Source organism: Tachysurus vachellii, chromosome 9 (assembly GCF_030014155.1).
Source record: "Tachysurus vachellii isolate PV-2020 chromosome 9, HZAU_Pvac_v1, whole genome shotgun sequence".
NCBI lineage: Eukaryota > Metazoa > Chordata > Actinopteri > Siluriformes > Bagridae > Tachysurus > Tachysurus vachellii.
The window spans coordinates 4,892,851-4,906,764 of record NC_083468.1 but is presented as its reverse complement, the minus strand read 5'-3'; the positions used below and the strand labels follow the sequence as shown (position 1 = coordinate 4,906,764).

Below are 13,914 nucleotides of genomic sequence, written 5' to 3'. Positions count from 1 at the left end.
CAATAAAACAATAATAATAGTAATATAGTCTACAACTGCACAATACAATTGCATATTAATAATAATAATAATAATAATAATAATAATAATAATAATGATAATAATAATAAAATAATAATCATCATCATCATCATCATCATCCTTATTATTATTATTATTATTATTATTATTATTATTATTATTATTATTATTATTTGTATATATTTGTAGTAGTAGTAGTAGTAGTAGTAGTAGTAGTAGTAGTAGTAGTATTACAGTATGGTACTATTGTTTTGAATAATAATAAAGTGAGTCAGTTAAGAAAATGATTATTTATTTAAATAAATAACCGATGTGGTAGCCTAGTGGTTAAGGTTTTACTACCTAATTGGATGGTTGTGATTTCAAATCCCAGCTCCACCAAGCTGCCACTGCTGGGCCCCTGAGCAGGGCCCTTAACCCTCAATTGCTCAGTTGTATACAAACAAGATAAAAATGCAAGTCGCTCTGAATAAGGGTGTCAGCCAAATACCAAATACTGAAAAAAGCCTGAGTATAAACACCCCTTTAAACCTAAAGCTTATTATTCATTAACTTATTCTGTCAAAGCATGGAATTTCTTCTTAACAACTATCAACTTATCCTTCTCAGTCGTGTCTCCTTACAGTACTGTAGGTGTTCTGTTCGGTTCATCGCTCTAGCTTTTGTACCGCATCCGTCGTGTTGTGGTTACTTATTTGTGTCTTACTTATTTTAAATAAAACCCAGACACGATTAATAATATTAATAATAATGCTATACACACTTCTGCACTTGAATTTGGCTGGATTTTAGTGCAATGCTGTTAGCTTTTCCTCATGAATGAAATGATTCTCAGTAATACCGAACATGTAACTAACTAGATTTTGCACTGACCTTTTTAGGCTTTCAGCTTCGACTTAATGCGTAGCCTACTTTAAGCCTCCTGCAGGTTCATAGTTATGTAAAAGGATTTTTGACGTTCACTACCATCTGCATACTTCCATTAATAACCAGCAAACCCACATCCTGAAATAGTCAAACCCATATCTAAAGATAGCCTTACCCATATCTATAGCAGTGGCCCACATACAATAACTGGGAGCTGTAACTCTGCAAGTTCTCAAACGTTACCAGGGTCCTGGGAAATAGAGGCAAAAATAATGGCCTGTTTTGACAAGCAATTAGGAGTAGTGCAATCCGTATACTGCGGATTAGACACTCTTTGGCAAATCCGCGCTGCCCAAACCAGCTGACGCCCGATGCCCATTACCCACTAACCTTCTGATGCTTACTTTGATTAGCTGCCTGTCGAGACGCCTGTTAACGCACTCGTCACAATGGTGTTCTTTATTTATTTATTTATTTATTCAGTTTTTTATTATTATTATTTTTTTAAGAATCCTCACAACCCACACTAAGGCCTTGTATGAAGTGCAATTTTGAAGGTGAGATGAAAAAGAAGGAGTTGCATTCTTAATGAACACGCTGGCTGCTACTCCCATGTACTACATGATAATTAGCCGCTAACAGTCAGAAGGAGCTCTTCAAAGACCCAATTTATTTACACCAAAGCCAAGTGCGAGTGACGTACTGTATCTAACCAGGCCTAAGTCAAGCTCCCTTACATGGTCTAAGAGCAGCATCTGTTTATTTCTCTCTCTCTTTCTCTCTCTCTCTCTCTATCCCTCTCTCATTCACTTAGAGAGAGTACCCCTCTCTAAAACTCATCAGAAAATGATTGAAAAACAGACAGAAGTGCATACTTTCTAGAAGGAGCATCCATAATCAACTAAAGACCTACTCCACATTTTGCACCGGCTGTAATGGAGTATCCCTGCCGCTCAGAAAAATATGGAGGATGATGAATTCCCCTCAGCGGGATATAATAAACAGTACAGAGGAAGAGTCAACAGAGTCCGCTCTGCTTGGGCACGGGGAAAAAAAAGAATGAAATTGAGCAGAGAAAGCCATCGAAAACTCTTAGAAGACAACAGGGATACAGTCGCTGGAATGCTGTTAGCAGGGATGTTATTTTGGAGTCAGCATGCAAAAAAATTAAATCACTGTAATCATGTGGGGCTTCTAATTGTCGTGCGTAAGATGTTCGGTTTTCAGTCGGAATTTGAGAATAATCACACACACATATAAGGCTGGATATCTTCTAAAGAAACTTTGCTTGATAAAACTTTTCTTTAATGTCTATTGGGAAATGACGTGTTGCTAGGGACGACACTCAATGGAAGGTGAATATGGAAACCCAAACTGCTTCTTTATTTATATAGCTGAGCAACTGTGGGTTAGGGGCCTTGCTCAAGGGCCTAGCAGTGACAGTTTGGTGAACCTGGGATTTGCACTCACAACCTTCCTATCATGCCCCTTTTCCACCGAGGCAGTTTGGGTGCTGGTTCGGAGCCAGAGCCTAATTTAGAACCAGTTCTTTCTTTTCCGACAGCCAAAGCACCGGCTCTGAACCAGGAAAAGTGGTTCTTAAGTAGCACCAAAACGTTGCTGATCTACACTTAAGAACCGCTTGTGTCAGGGGCTGTGGGCGGGGCTACTGTTAGTGCATTTGATAATGTACCTTAAGTATACTAATGTTTAATACACTTTTACTTTACTGCAATATGATACATTATCAGCACACATGATAGTAGTTAGCTACATGCTAAAGCTAACTTTTTTCTGAGTTAATGATAAAATAACGTTATGTACTTTCTCGATTGCAACCTCCGTTTATACAGATTACATAGAGCTGCACGTACACGTTGGATTCGCTGCGTTTGGATGCTAATGTAGGTTCACAAAGCCATGAGCATTAACAGTAAAGCAACATCCGCAATTGATGATGTGTTTGTGTTTGCCGCTGCTGCGCTAACGTTGCTGGCACACGTGACACGTATATAGTGACGTCAGACTCGGCTCTTTAATGATGGCTCTTTAGCCGGTGGAAAGACAAACCGGTTCTTATAAGGTTCGCCAGTGGAACCAACTTTGAACCAGCACCAGTGCTAGCTCTGAACCAGCACCCGGTTCTTTTTGGTGGAAAAGGGGCATCAGTTGTCCAAGCCTTAACCACTGAGCTTCCACAGCCCACAGTTACAGTTCAGCTTGTGGAGCATCTGCTGTGTATGTTTATAAATGATAAGAATAAGAGTGAGAGCATTAAAAAAAATCAGGTTCTGGTTTCCAGCATTATACCTAGAGCTAAAAATAATCAAATAAATCATGGATCCTCTCTGCTATGGTACACAGACTCCCAGGATTCCCACGATCGATACAGAGTGTGTGAGCTTAACTTATACGGCATAGTGGATATTGTTTCAGAGATTCCAGTAGGTGTTACGTTCATAAATCAGCGTTGCCAATGCCATTTCGTAGCCGTCTTAGTCAGAGTGTCAACTGTCACTCTCAGTTCCAGCAGCCTGCACTCACCCCAAATGGTGGAAAAACGCCGCCTCCACTCTGACCCGCAATTACCCAACCCAATCATTGCAGATGGAGCTCAGCAGGAGTCACTCCAGACCACCACACACACACACACACACACACACACACACACACATACACACATACACTCAGCACAGCAAGGACACAAAACTACACATTTCACTGAACAAAGAGGTCCCGGAAACCTCACACATCCTGCACCTTTAATTTCAGAAAGCATGTTGATAAAAAAAAAGAATAAATAAATAAATAAATAAATAAATAAATAAAGTTTTTAAAAAAATGTTGAATTTCTAAAGGAGTTAACCTTAGTTCATTTTTGTCTGACTTGCCAAACTTTTGCAACAATTTCATGCGTGTAACTAAAACATTAGTATTCCTTGTCTTCAAGCTTCACATGTGGCCCCAAAAGCTCTTTTCATGCATCCTGGTGCCATATAATTTAGCTCACACTGTATGTACGTATATTTGAGCGCCCGAGGATGAAGAGGATGAAAACGTTTTTTTTTTCCCCACCTTGAATAATCCAGCTGCAATCTCTTCCATTTTTTTTTTTTTTTTTTGGGGGGGGTCAACAAAAGGACCTGATTTTTAGTCTATAGACTGCAATTACAGTTGCAGGTCCTCATTGTGTGTTCCTTCCATTTAAAACACACTGTGTCCCTTTGCTAATGACTTGTTCCTGATGTGTTCATTCATCCTTTTTGCACTTAGGCAATCTGTTTACCCAATAATTTACTCCATAGCCTACCCACTCAGCTTGCCTCTTGAAGGCAAAAAAAGCTCAGGAATTTCATCCCATTGTAGCTCTGTTAAGCCCATCTGTGACCTAGAAAGCTTTCGTATCCTCTTTAAGCTTTTGGCGTTGTTATCTAGCTGAATTGGTGTTGGAGCTGCAGGCTGTGTTATAGCACGGGTGCAAGGGCAAAGCTGAATGCATGCTCATTTGTGTGATTTGGTTTTATCCTGGGAAAACACTGTACGCCAACGTGGTTGCCATGCTGAGTCGGGTTGTTAAAACAAAAATAAATGCAGCTGCGTAGACGGCCGTTTTAGGAAAACGTGACGCTGCTGGTCCTTATTTGTTTTTGTTTGGTTTGAGTAGATTAGGATAATGTTATTAAATTGAGCTTCATCTTGATTGACAGTTCACTTATTCCAGGCAAAATGTGTTATTGTGTTATGGTAGTAATTAATATTAAAAGTAGAGTGAGTCATGACAGACCAGACGAGAAGGAAATTAGGTCACTGTTTTGATTGACAGAGGATTGTGATATAATTTTGGAACTACAAGACTGTATTTAGACCTTGTGAAAAAACAATTATTTTTTTTTTTAACCATGGAAATAAAATGTTGCTCAGAAAATTGCCATATAACGTATCATCGGTTTATAAAACAATAACGTGTTCAGAAGTGAAACTGAATTAGATCCATGGACCTTCTTCTAGTGTAGGGGTTATCAACTGGTGTGGAGAGTTATGGCTGTGGAGCCAGCAAAGAAATTTGTACTGAACCAAGTACCTACTGTAGCAGAGCAGATCAATATATAAAATAAAAAAACCTGCCCATTGCTCAGTGATGGTTCTAAAACTTGGTTACCTACAGTATGAGTTTCATATCGGTTCTTCAGTTTCCTCAAACATGAAACTGCCCCTAGGTTTGAATGTTTCCATAATGCCCTGTGATGGAATGCCACCATGACTGGCATACAGTGCTTGGTGAAAGTGAATAAATAAACAAATGTATGCATGAGACTTTAGTAGAAGCCAGAGGTCTTTATTTTGTCACATATACATACTGTACAGCACAATGAAAAGCTTTCTCAGCATATCCACCCTTTGGTGGTTTGGGTCAGGCACGATGCAGCTCCCCTGGAGCAATGAGAGGTAAAGGGCCCAACAGTGGCAGCTTGACCAGTTGCACCAGTTGATAACCATCACTGCGCCACATACATGAAACTGTGTGTGGTAGCCTAGTGGTTAAGGTGTTGGGCTACCAAGTTGCCACTGTTGGGTCCCCGAGCAAGGCCCTTACCCCTTAAATGCTCAGTTGTATAAAAAATTAGATAATATAAGTCGCTCTGGATAGGGGGCATCTGCCAAATGCTGGAAATGTAAACTAGCTAGTACGTTATGCAAAAAAGTGATGAGTTTTCACCTTTACCAGACGTCCCTTATCCAGAGCAACTTACATTTTTATACAACTGCGCAATTAAGGGTTAAGGGCCTTGCTCAGGGGTCCAGCAGAGGCAGCTTGGTGGACATAGGAATCGAACTCACAACCTTCCGATTGGTAGCCCAACACCTTAACCACTAGGCTACCACATTTTTCTTTGTACTTCTGCTATTTAACAGACACCTTTACCCAGAACAACTTACATTTTATTTCAATTTATATAAATAAGCAGTTGAGGGTTAAAAGCCTTGCCCAGGGGCCCAGCAGGGGCAGGTGGGTAGACCTGAGATTCAAACTCACAACCTTCCAATCAGTAGTACAACACCTTAACCACTAAACAGCCCTCTCATCTCATCTAAAACATGTTTAGATGAATGGACAAAGATGATGAATGGACACAGATGTTGACACTAACCACTCATGTGAGCTTGTGTATTGTAGAAAGCAATTTTGTACAATTGTTCAATCTCAGTGATGCAGGAATTAGAAAATATGTGGGATGTGGCGTCACGTGTCTGAGAGGAAGCACATGCTAGCTCTCACTCTGGATGGAAAGAAGAAGCGCTTGCTAGGGGGTGGGAATTGGCATAAGAGCAAATTGTGGGGAAAATTACACGTTACACATGTATTGCAAACATATTACTACACATATTGCACAGTTTTTTTGAAGCATAATTACACACATCTGAAAATATCCACACTGTTCTGCTGACAATCTTGCTTTGCATCTTCATATATTTCTATATAGTTTCTTCCTTTCGCACCTGTATTTTTTCTTTTAAAATTGATTGAAATTCTAACATATTCATATTTTTTTATTTATTTATTTATTTTTTTTATCTTAAATTTTTTTTTCTTATTCTTACATATTCTTACATATCCTTTTTTTATACTAACTGATTTATATTTTTATGACACGAACAGTCGAAATCTACATCCCGGACTGCGGATATGATAAATAAAATTTTAGTTTGAAATTTAAAAATTGGAAAATTTCGAATTCAAATTTTCTTTGTCACCATACACGTACACATTATGATACGAAATGCTTTATCCACGATCTGGGTCATAAAAATACAATCTATACGAATAAAACTATACTAGAAATAGAAGTCCAATAAACTTATAATTAAAAAAATTCACTTTTTAATTCATTTTTTTCACCTATAGAAGTAAAAACGATAAGAAATATATGGAAAGCTATAAAGATGTAAATATGAGTGCAAATCAGTAGAACAATGACTATTAGGAATAAAACTATGCTAGATTTTATCTTAACTAAAGCACTTAAAAAAATAGATTGTGTTTAAATATGTACTCACAAACTTTTATTCTCCATGCGTCAAATTCACCACTAGTTTGTCTCATCGGTTGAGCGCATGGTGCTAGACGTACTGTAAAGGGTTAATGTAAAAGTACAAAACAAAACACAGCCACGTCAAATCGTCTTATTTATAGTCGTAAACGAACCAGCCATTTTTTTAGTTCACGTGACTCCCATTTAAACTCGGTCAGCCCGACGTTCTAGACACTGCCAAACAAAAACTACGAACCTCAATCCTAATGAAACAATGAAGCAACTGTCGCCACAAGCTAGAGAGATTTTCTCTGGCAGCCGAATGATGAATAAGCAATTCCCTGTTGATGCTCATTGTTTGTCTTTTGACTGTTCTACAGTGTGTATGTGCATAAACCATATGAAAAGCACATCGAGCGATGATAGACTCTGAGGAGACGAACGCACAGCGGCCCGTTCGTCTGTTAAATCAGTCAGAAAATCACGGATTTAACACATCGCTGAAAAGTCACTGATCGGTGATACATTGTGACTTTTCTAATCGAATTGCTCTTTTAAAGCCACTTTTCTTGAGGAACAAATTGGGATTGTCCTTCCAAGAGCCAGCTCTTAGATATTCTCAACATTTCTGTCATTAATATGAAAACGGGTTCCGTAACTAACGAGACTGTTATCCAAATCTGAAAAATCATAATGACGCACATGCAGACCTTTGTGTAATATTATTACTGTATTGTTTCTATTTACTTTAATACCTAAAGATTCTAAGAACGCTGAAACAAATAATAGAAATTGTGTAATAAAGGGCATCTAGAGGCAGCTGAATGTTCTGTACATTATATAGATACACTATATTAAACAATGAAGCTATACCTCAAGGGACAAATCGCTACAAAACACATTTATTCCTGCTTGATGTTACAACAGAAAACCGAAGAAAAGACTAAAATACCAAAAATACATAAAGAACAAATGAATAAAGTGGTTAGGATACTGAACCACATGCCTGTGCACTATTCTACACAATTTTGCAGTATAAATGTGTAGTAGGGGGCATGGTGGCTTAATGGTTAGCACGTTTGCCTCACACCTCCAGGGTTGGGGGTTTGATTCCCGCCTCCGCCTTGTGTGTGTGGAGTTTGCATGTTCTCCCCGTGCCTCGGGGGTTTCCTCCGGGTACTCCGGTTTCCTCCCCCGGTCCAAAGACATGCATGGTAGGTTGATTGGCATCTCTGGAAAATTGTCCATAGTGTGTGATTGCGTGAGTGAATGAGAGTGTGTGTGTGCCCTGCGATGGGTTGGCACTCCGTCCAGGGTGTATCCTGCCTTGATGCCCGATGACGCCTGAGATAGGCACAGGCTCCCCGTGACCCGAGGTAGTTCGGTAAGCGGTAGAAAATGAATGAATAAATGAATAATGTGTAGTGTGTTCACAGTGAGAATTCAAAGTACACTTCAAATACCCGGATATTTATATTTATTTATTTATTTATTTATTCAACTAAAAATAATCTTAGTGCACTCAGCAATCGCAACTTTGGTTACGTAACGGAAAAGGGGCGGGGCTACCAGTCACTGACAACAGATGAGAAAAAATATTCAAGATTTAATATTCAAGCCAACAACATGCCGAAGGCTAAGATATCTTACAATTTATTATTATTATTTTTTAATTGATTTATTTAGTGACATATAAAAAAATCAGCTGGCAATGTGGCATTACATGCATTGATGGTCTTTTGCCTTCAAGTTAGCTCATCATTGCATTCCCTCTAATCTAAACACAACGTTTTTCTTTGGTAATGATGCACTCGTTTATTTTGCTCTTATCGGTGATATGTTGATGTAAGTAAAAACAAACTGTGATGATAGTCCCAGCTTTTGATTCCTTTGATGATGACTGGTGCAATCTATGTATATTTTTTGTACTTACATTTTATCAATAACACCAAAGCACAATGGAGTAGAATACTGAAATAGGACAAATAGAGCAAAAGGAGATAAAACTAGGACAAAAAAGTTTGACATTACTTGGTACATTTGTACCAAACTAGACACTGGTGAGAACAGTAATCAATAATTAAAGTGGTGAAGCCTAAACGACCCAAAATCTAAAGTAAACCAATTTAGAGGCTGTTCTAAACATATAACTTGAATGACATTTATACGTGCAAATGAAATTTTGCCTAGGATATATTGCTCAGTGCCAGTCATTGATTTCTCTCTCTTTCTGTGCCAGGTGGTGGGTCAGATCGACAAGCTCACAGCGGACTTTGACTTCGACCCAGAGCCAGACGAATGGACAGTGGCAACGGCAAGCAGCACGTCGAGTAGTGAACGTGGCCTCACCGAGGCCTTCAGGCTCGACTTCCTCAGCCACGATGTGCTTTCCGACGCCTGGGATTTCTGCGGCTACCGCAAAACGGCTCGGGAAGAAGACGAGTTGCTGGAAGAGGAAGAGCCGGGAAGCTCGGCCTCGGCCACGCCTACGCCCACCGTCAACACATACTCGCAGATGAACGGTGGTCTCCCAATCCCCAACGGACCTCTGATGGTCACTCCAGACTCTTCCAGCGAGGAGGCATCGAGTTCCACGCACAGTCAGAAAACATCACGCACCTCCGGGCCGAGAGAACGAGTTCGCTTCAGCGACAAGGTCCTCTACCACGCGCTTTGCTGTGACGACGACGACGAAGACCTACCAGATGAGGAGGAAGGAGGAGAGGATGAAGATAAAGTGGACTGCGGGATGCCAGACACGGACAGCGAACCGAGCCCTTTGGCTTCTTCGCCTATCCCTCCTCTGTCCTCCTCCAAATGCTCAACTACTCTTCACAAATGGCGGGAAACCTCTTCGGCGGGACCGTCGCCCGTTAAAATGGCCATGCTCGGGCCACACACGCTGCCTAGAAAGGGTCCCTTAAAAGCAGGCAGCAGGAAAAAACTGGTGCGAAACAGCAGCACTCAGACAGTATCAGACAAAAGCACGCAAACAGTATTGCCATACATCCCAGCGAAACAGAAAAGCAAGGAGCCCTGAAGAGACCTTCAACAGAAAAGTCAAAGCGAAGCTGAAAGAATATTAGAGTGACTGTATACTATTTATTATCAAATACCTAGATACTAGATTAAGACACAAATTAATAAATGAATTACTAAATAAATAAATAATATATGGGAAAACAACCTGACAATCTTTGAAGTCATTCTACGGCTCAGGAAGGAAACAGGGGGCCAATTTGTAAAACATGGTGCCAACTTGTGAGAAAAAGATCTCACATATTTATTTAATAATGCTCAAATATAAAGGTCCTCAACTACCGTGCCTGCTACGCATAATGAATAACTGCTTAAACGTCATAGTCGGTTCATTTTTGTCTACTGGGGTATTAATACTAAATTCCTGCATATTTATATTCAGATCTCAGAGGTAACAATAATAAAGGCGGAAGCCCCGTGGTAAGACTACTTAAGCAGCATACGTCTCATACTGGCGCTACACTAGACTCTTATACAATGTTTATTTCAATGTGTGTTTAAATATTCTTATTCCTATATCATCATAGATGTCGTAGATCATTTTTATAATCATCTCCCGCTTTTATCTTACATCGTATGACTTTTTTAATTTTAGAAAAAAATTTCATATTCTTCAGATATTGTTTTTTAAAAATGTGTTTTGGGCTTAAAGGCAAGTAATTGTGATTTAAAGCCAGTCAATACAGAATTTGGATATTCTGTGATCTCAGAAATGAATGCAAAATCAAGAAAACCGTGATATTTGCACGGAGATCGAAGCTTTTAAAATTACCACAGATTTTCCGCAGGTTTGGGTGAAGACACGTCCACATGTGTCTCGAGTCTTAACACGAGCACAGCTATCATAAAATGTAAATACATACAGTACTGTGCAAAAGTTTTAAGCAGGTGTGAAAAAATGCTGTAAACAAAGAATGCTTTCAGAAATATAAATAATGAGTGTTTATTTCTTGTCAAATTGAGAATGCAAAATCACAAAATGCAAAGTGAGCAAACAAAAGAAAAATCTAAATCAAATCAATATTTGGTGTTACTTCCTTTTGCCTTCAAACCAGCATGAAGCGATGGCACGGCCCTCACAGAGCCCTGATCTCAACATCATCCAGTGTGTCTGGGATTACGTGAAGAGACAGAAGGATGTGAGAAAGCCCACATCCACAGAAGATCTGTGGTTAGTTCTCCAATACTGTATATCAGCCGAGTTCCTTCAAAAACTGTGTGCAAGTGTACCTAGAAGAATTGCTGCTGTTTTGAAGGCAAAGTGTGTTCACACCAAATATTGATGTGATTTAGATTTCTCTTTTGTTCATTCACTCCATTTTGTTCATTTATGAAAATAAATGTTTAACACTTCCATTTTTGAAAGCATTCTTTGTTTACAGCGTTTTTTCACACCTGCCTAAAACTTTTGCACAGTACTGTATGTGTCCTCAGTGGTAGGAGTTTAGAAGAAGAATCCTTTACTTGCAGTTTCACTAATTCAAGTAGATCTATGCAAAAAAAAGTGCATTTTTTTTTTCAAATGCTGCAACAAAATCAAGCATTGTTTACAAGAATCAGAAAAAAAACTCCTGAAAGTCAAATCCTGGAGCTACTACAAAGCGGTGGTCCAGATGTTACCGTATAACCCCATTTCAAACGTTTTCGCTCAAGAAAAGTCTGGTAACCTTTAAGATGCAAATTGCATGCAAATTGCACCTAAAAAAATCAACTTTAGTTCTGACTCTAAACTTTCCCAATATAAATATTGACATGTCTCTGTATCTCTTTGAATATAACCTAATTTGCACAACTCAGTATACAATTTGTGTTTCACTGTCATACTTAGCTGCCACCTAACAATACGGTGGTTTTAATGCCCACTAAACGTACTGCAGTATATTATCCTGAGCACTGATAGAAGAAAAGCAAGCTGACCTTAGACCACTGCTGTTGCCCTTGATTTTTACAAACCATTCCAGCAATGAATCCCTTCATCTTCTGCTCAGTTTGAAAATGGTTAGAGGGCTGAAAAACTGTATTTTTTTGAGTACGTCCTCTCCTCTGTGACATTTAGCGAGTACCACCAACCCCCCACTCCACCACCCTCTCCATGAAGTTGTAGGCCAAGGTTGTTGGGGGCGACGACTTGAAACCCTGAGCACAAAGCCGAGATGCAAAAGGTTATGTCTCTCCATTCGGAGGCCCAGTGGGAAGTCGTGACTCAATAGTACTGTGTTTTATTCACAGGGATGATGCCAATAGCGTCCGATCGATAGAGTTGGTTCAAGGCCCAGCGAGTGGGCTTCTACTCTGTGTGCTCAGAGATTCTTTAACAAAACCCACCTCTCTGTCAGAGAGTTTGGTATTTAATCTATGGGAAAAACGATCTGGAAGTGAGAACTAGTGAGATAGTGAGAAGAAGTGAGATACAGAGAGAGAAAGAGAAACTGGGGAATACTATAAACGAAAGGCAAAGTAGCCCTTTAAAATAGCTTTTGAAGACAGATTGGCCTTAATTACCCCCCCTCCCCAAACATGATCATTTTCGTCCAATCACCTAGTGCTGAATCATCTCCCAGGGGCAAGAGGAAGGAACTAGGTTCTCCCCAGTGATCTATAAGTATAAGCTCCATCTTAAAAGGTTTTATGCAAGCAGATTTCACTACTCAGCAGAAGTACAGGAGTGTCCTATTATTTGAGCCAAGCAACAATAACTGTTCTTAATTTAATCAGATTGAATAAAAAAAAAAATATCCCACCAGATTTCCATTGCAAGCTGTGGCTTATTAATTGGAACGCAATGTGTAAACTCCTTGAGCCACCATGGCTCCCATGTGATCATTTCTAAAGAAAATCTTTGCTACTCCCACTTATACTGCCATGAAAAGCTGAGAGTATGTTTGGGATTCACATGGAGCACAATTGGAAGCTCTATAATACTCATTAACCCATAAGGAACTTCCAAACTGACTATTAAAACTTCAAATTCTTATGTATTATATTCAGATTTTGTTCAGAACTTGCCTATAAACAAACATCCCAGAAATCAAATACACAATTTAACTTGATTGTGAATAATTATGACGGACAGATATGAATCGTTAATATTTCAAATTCAGTGTTTGGCAGTTTGGCAGTCCACTGGCAATTAGAAGGCAGTTATCCATAAGGTTTTACTTACAGTAATATTCAAGTAACACTAAAGTACTAGTTATTGTATTGTTAGTTATTCCACTTAGTTATGTAACCAAATAGAATGTAACGTTATACTGATTATATACGCATTACACAGAATAATAAGTATGTGATGCAAGTACAGTGTTCCTTCATTCATACTTAGTAACTTCCTGGTCAAGGTCAGTTTTAGTCAGGTTTTGTGTATATATTTTATATTGTGGGAAATATATATAGTTTTTGTTTTTCTGTGTTTGTTTTTTTATATATTTTTTGGGGGGTGGGGTGCAAAAAAACCCTTTGTGAGCAGAGTAATAAAGGGTAATAAAAACAAACAAACAAACAAACAAACAAACAAACAAATAAATAAATAAATGTCCAGTGCACATCTCGAATTGAATCAAATTATGAACCGTCAGTGTCAAACCATGCTGACAGTCCTGACATGTTTTCTTCTGTTTTATTTATGAATTTTTTTTTTTTTTATATGATGGCATGGTTCATTAAATTATATAAACAAACAAACAAACAAACAAACAAATAAATAAATAAATAGGAGTAAAAAAAATTATGAATCGTCAGAGCCAAACCATTCTGACAGTCCTGACGTTTCTTCTTCTGTTTTTTTTCCTTCCAATTTTCCAGTTTCTCTGGTGACATAGTAGTATGGTTTATTAAATAAATAAATAAATAAATAAACCTTCAGGTTTAGGCCATGGCCACATTAGGATGCAGATTCCTCCAAATTCCTTAATTGTTGTTTTTCAATTTCAAGAAATAAGTGAGAGAAAACATAAAT

At 38.7% G+C, this 13,914-nt stretch overlaps 1 protein-coding gene across 1 annotated transcript in view; it reads left to right on the top strand.

Moving 5' to 3' along the window:
• The window catches only part of insyn1 (inhibitory synaptic factor 1), a 90,833-nt gene extending 80,740 nt beyond the window's left edge, over positions 1–10,093 (top strand). Inside the window, exon 4 of the mRNA XM_060878550.1 lies at positions 9,160–10,093. Within this exon, the coding sequence (XP_060734533.1) occupies positions 9,160–9,960 (801 nt within the window). The 3' untranslated portion in view covers positions 9,961–10,093. The remainder of the gene's footprint in view (positions 1–9,159) is intronic.
• The last annotated feature ends 3,821 nt before the right edge of the window (positions 10,094–13,914 follow it).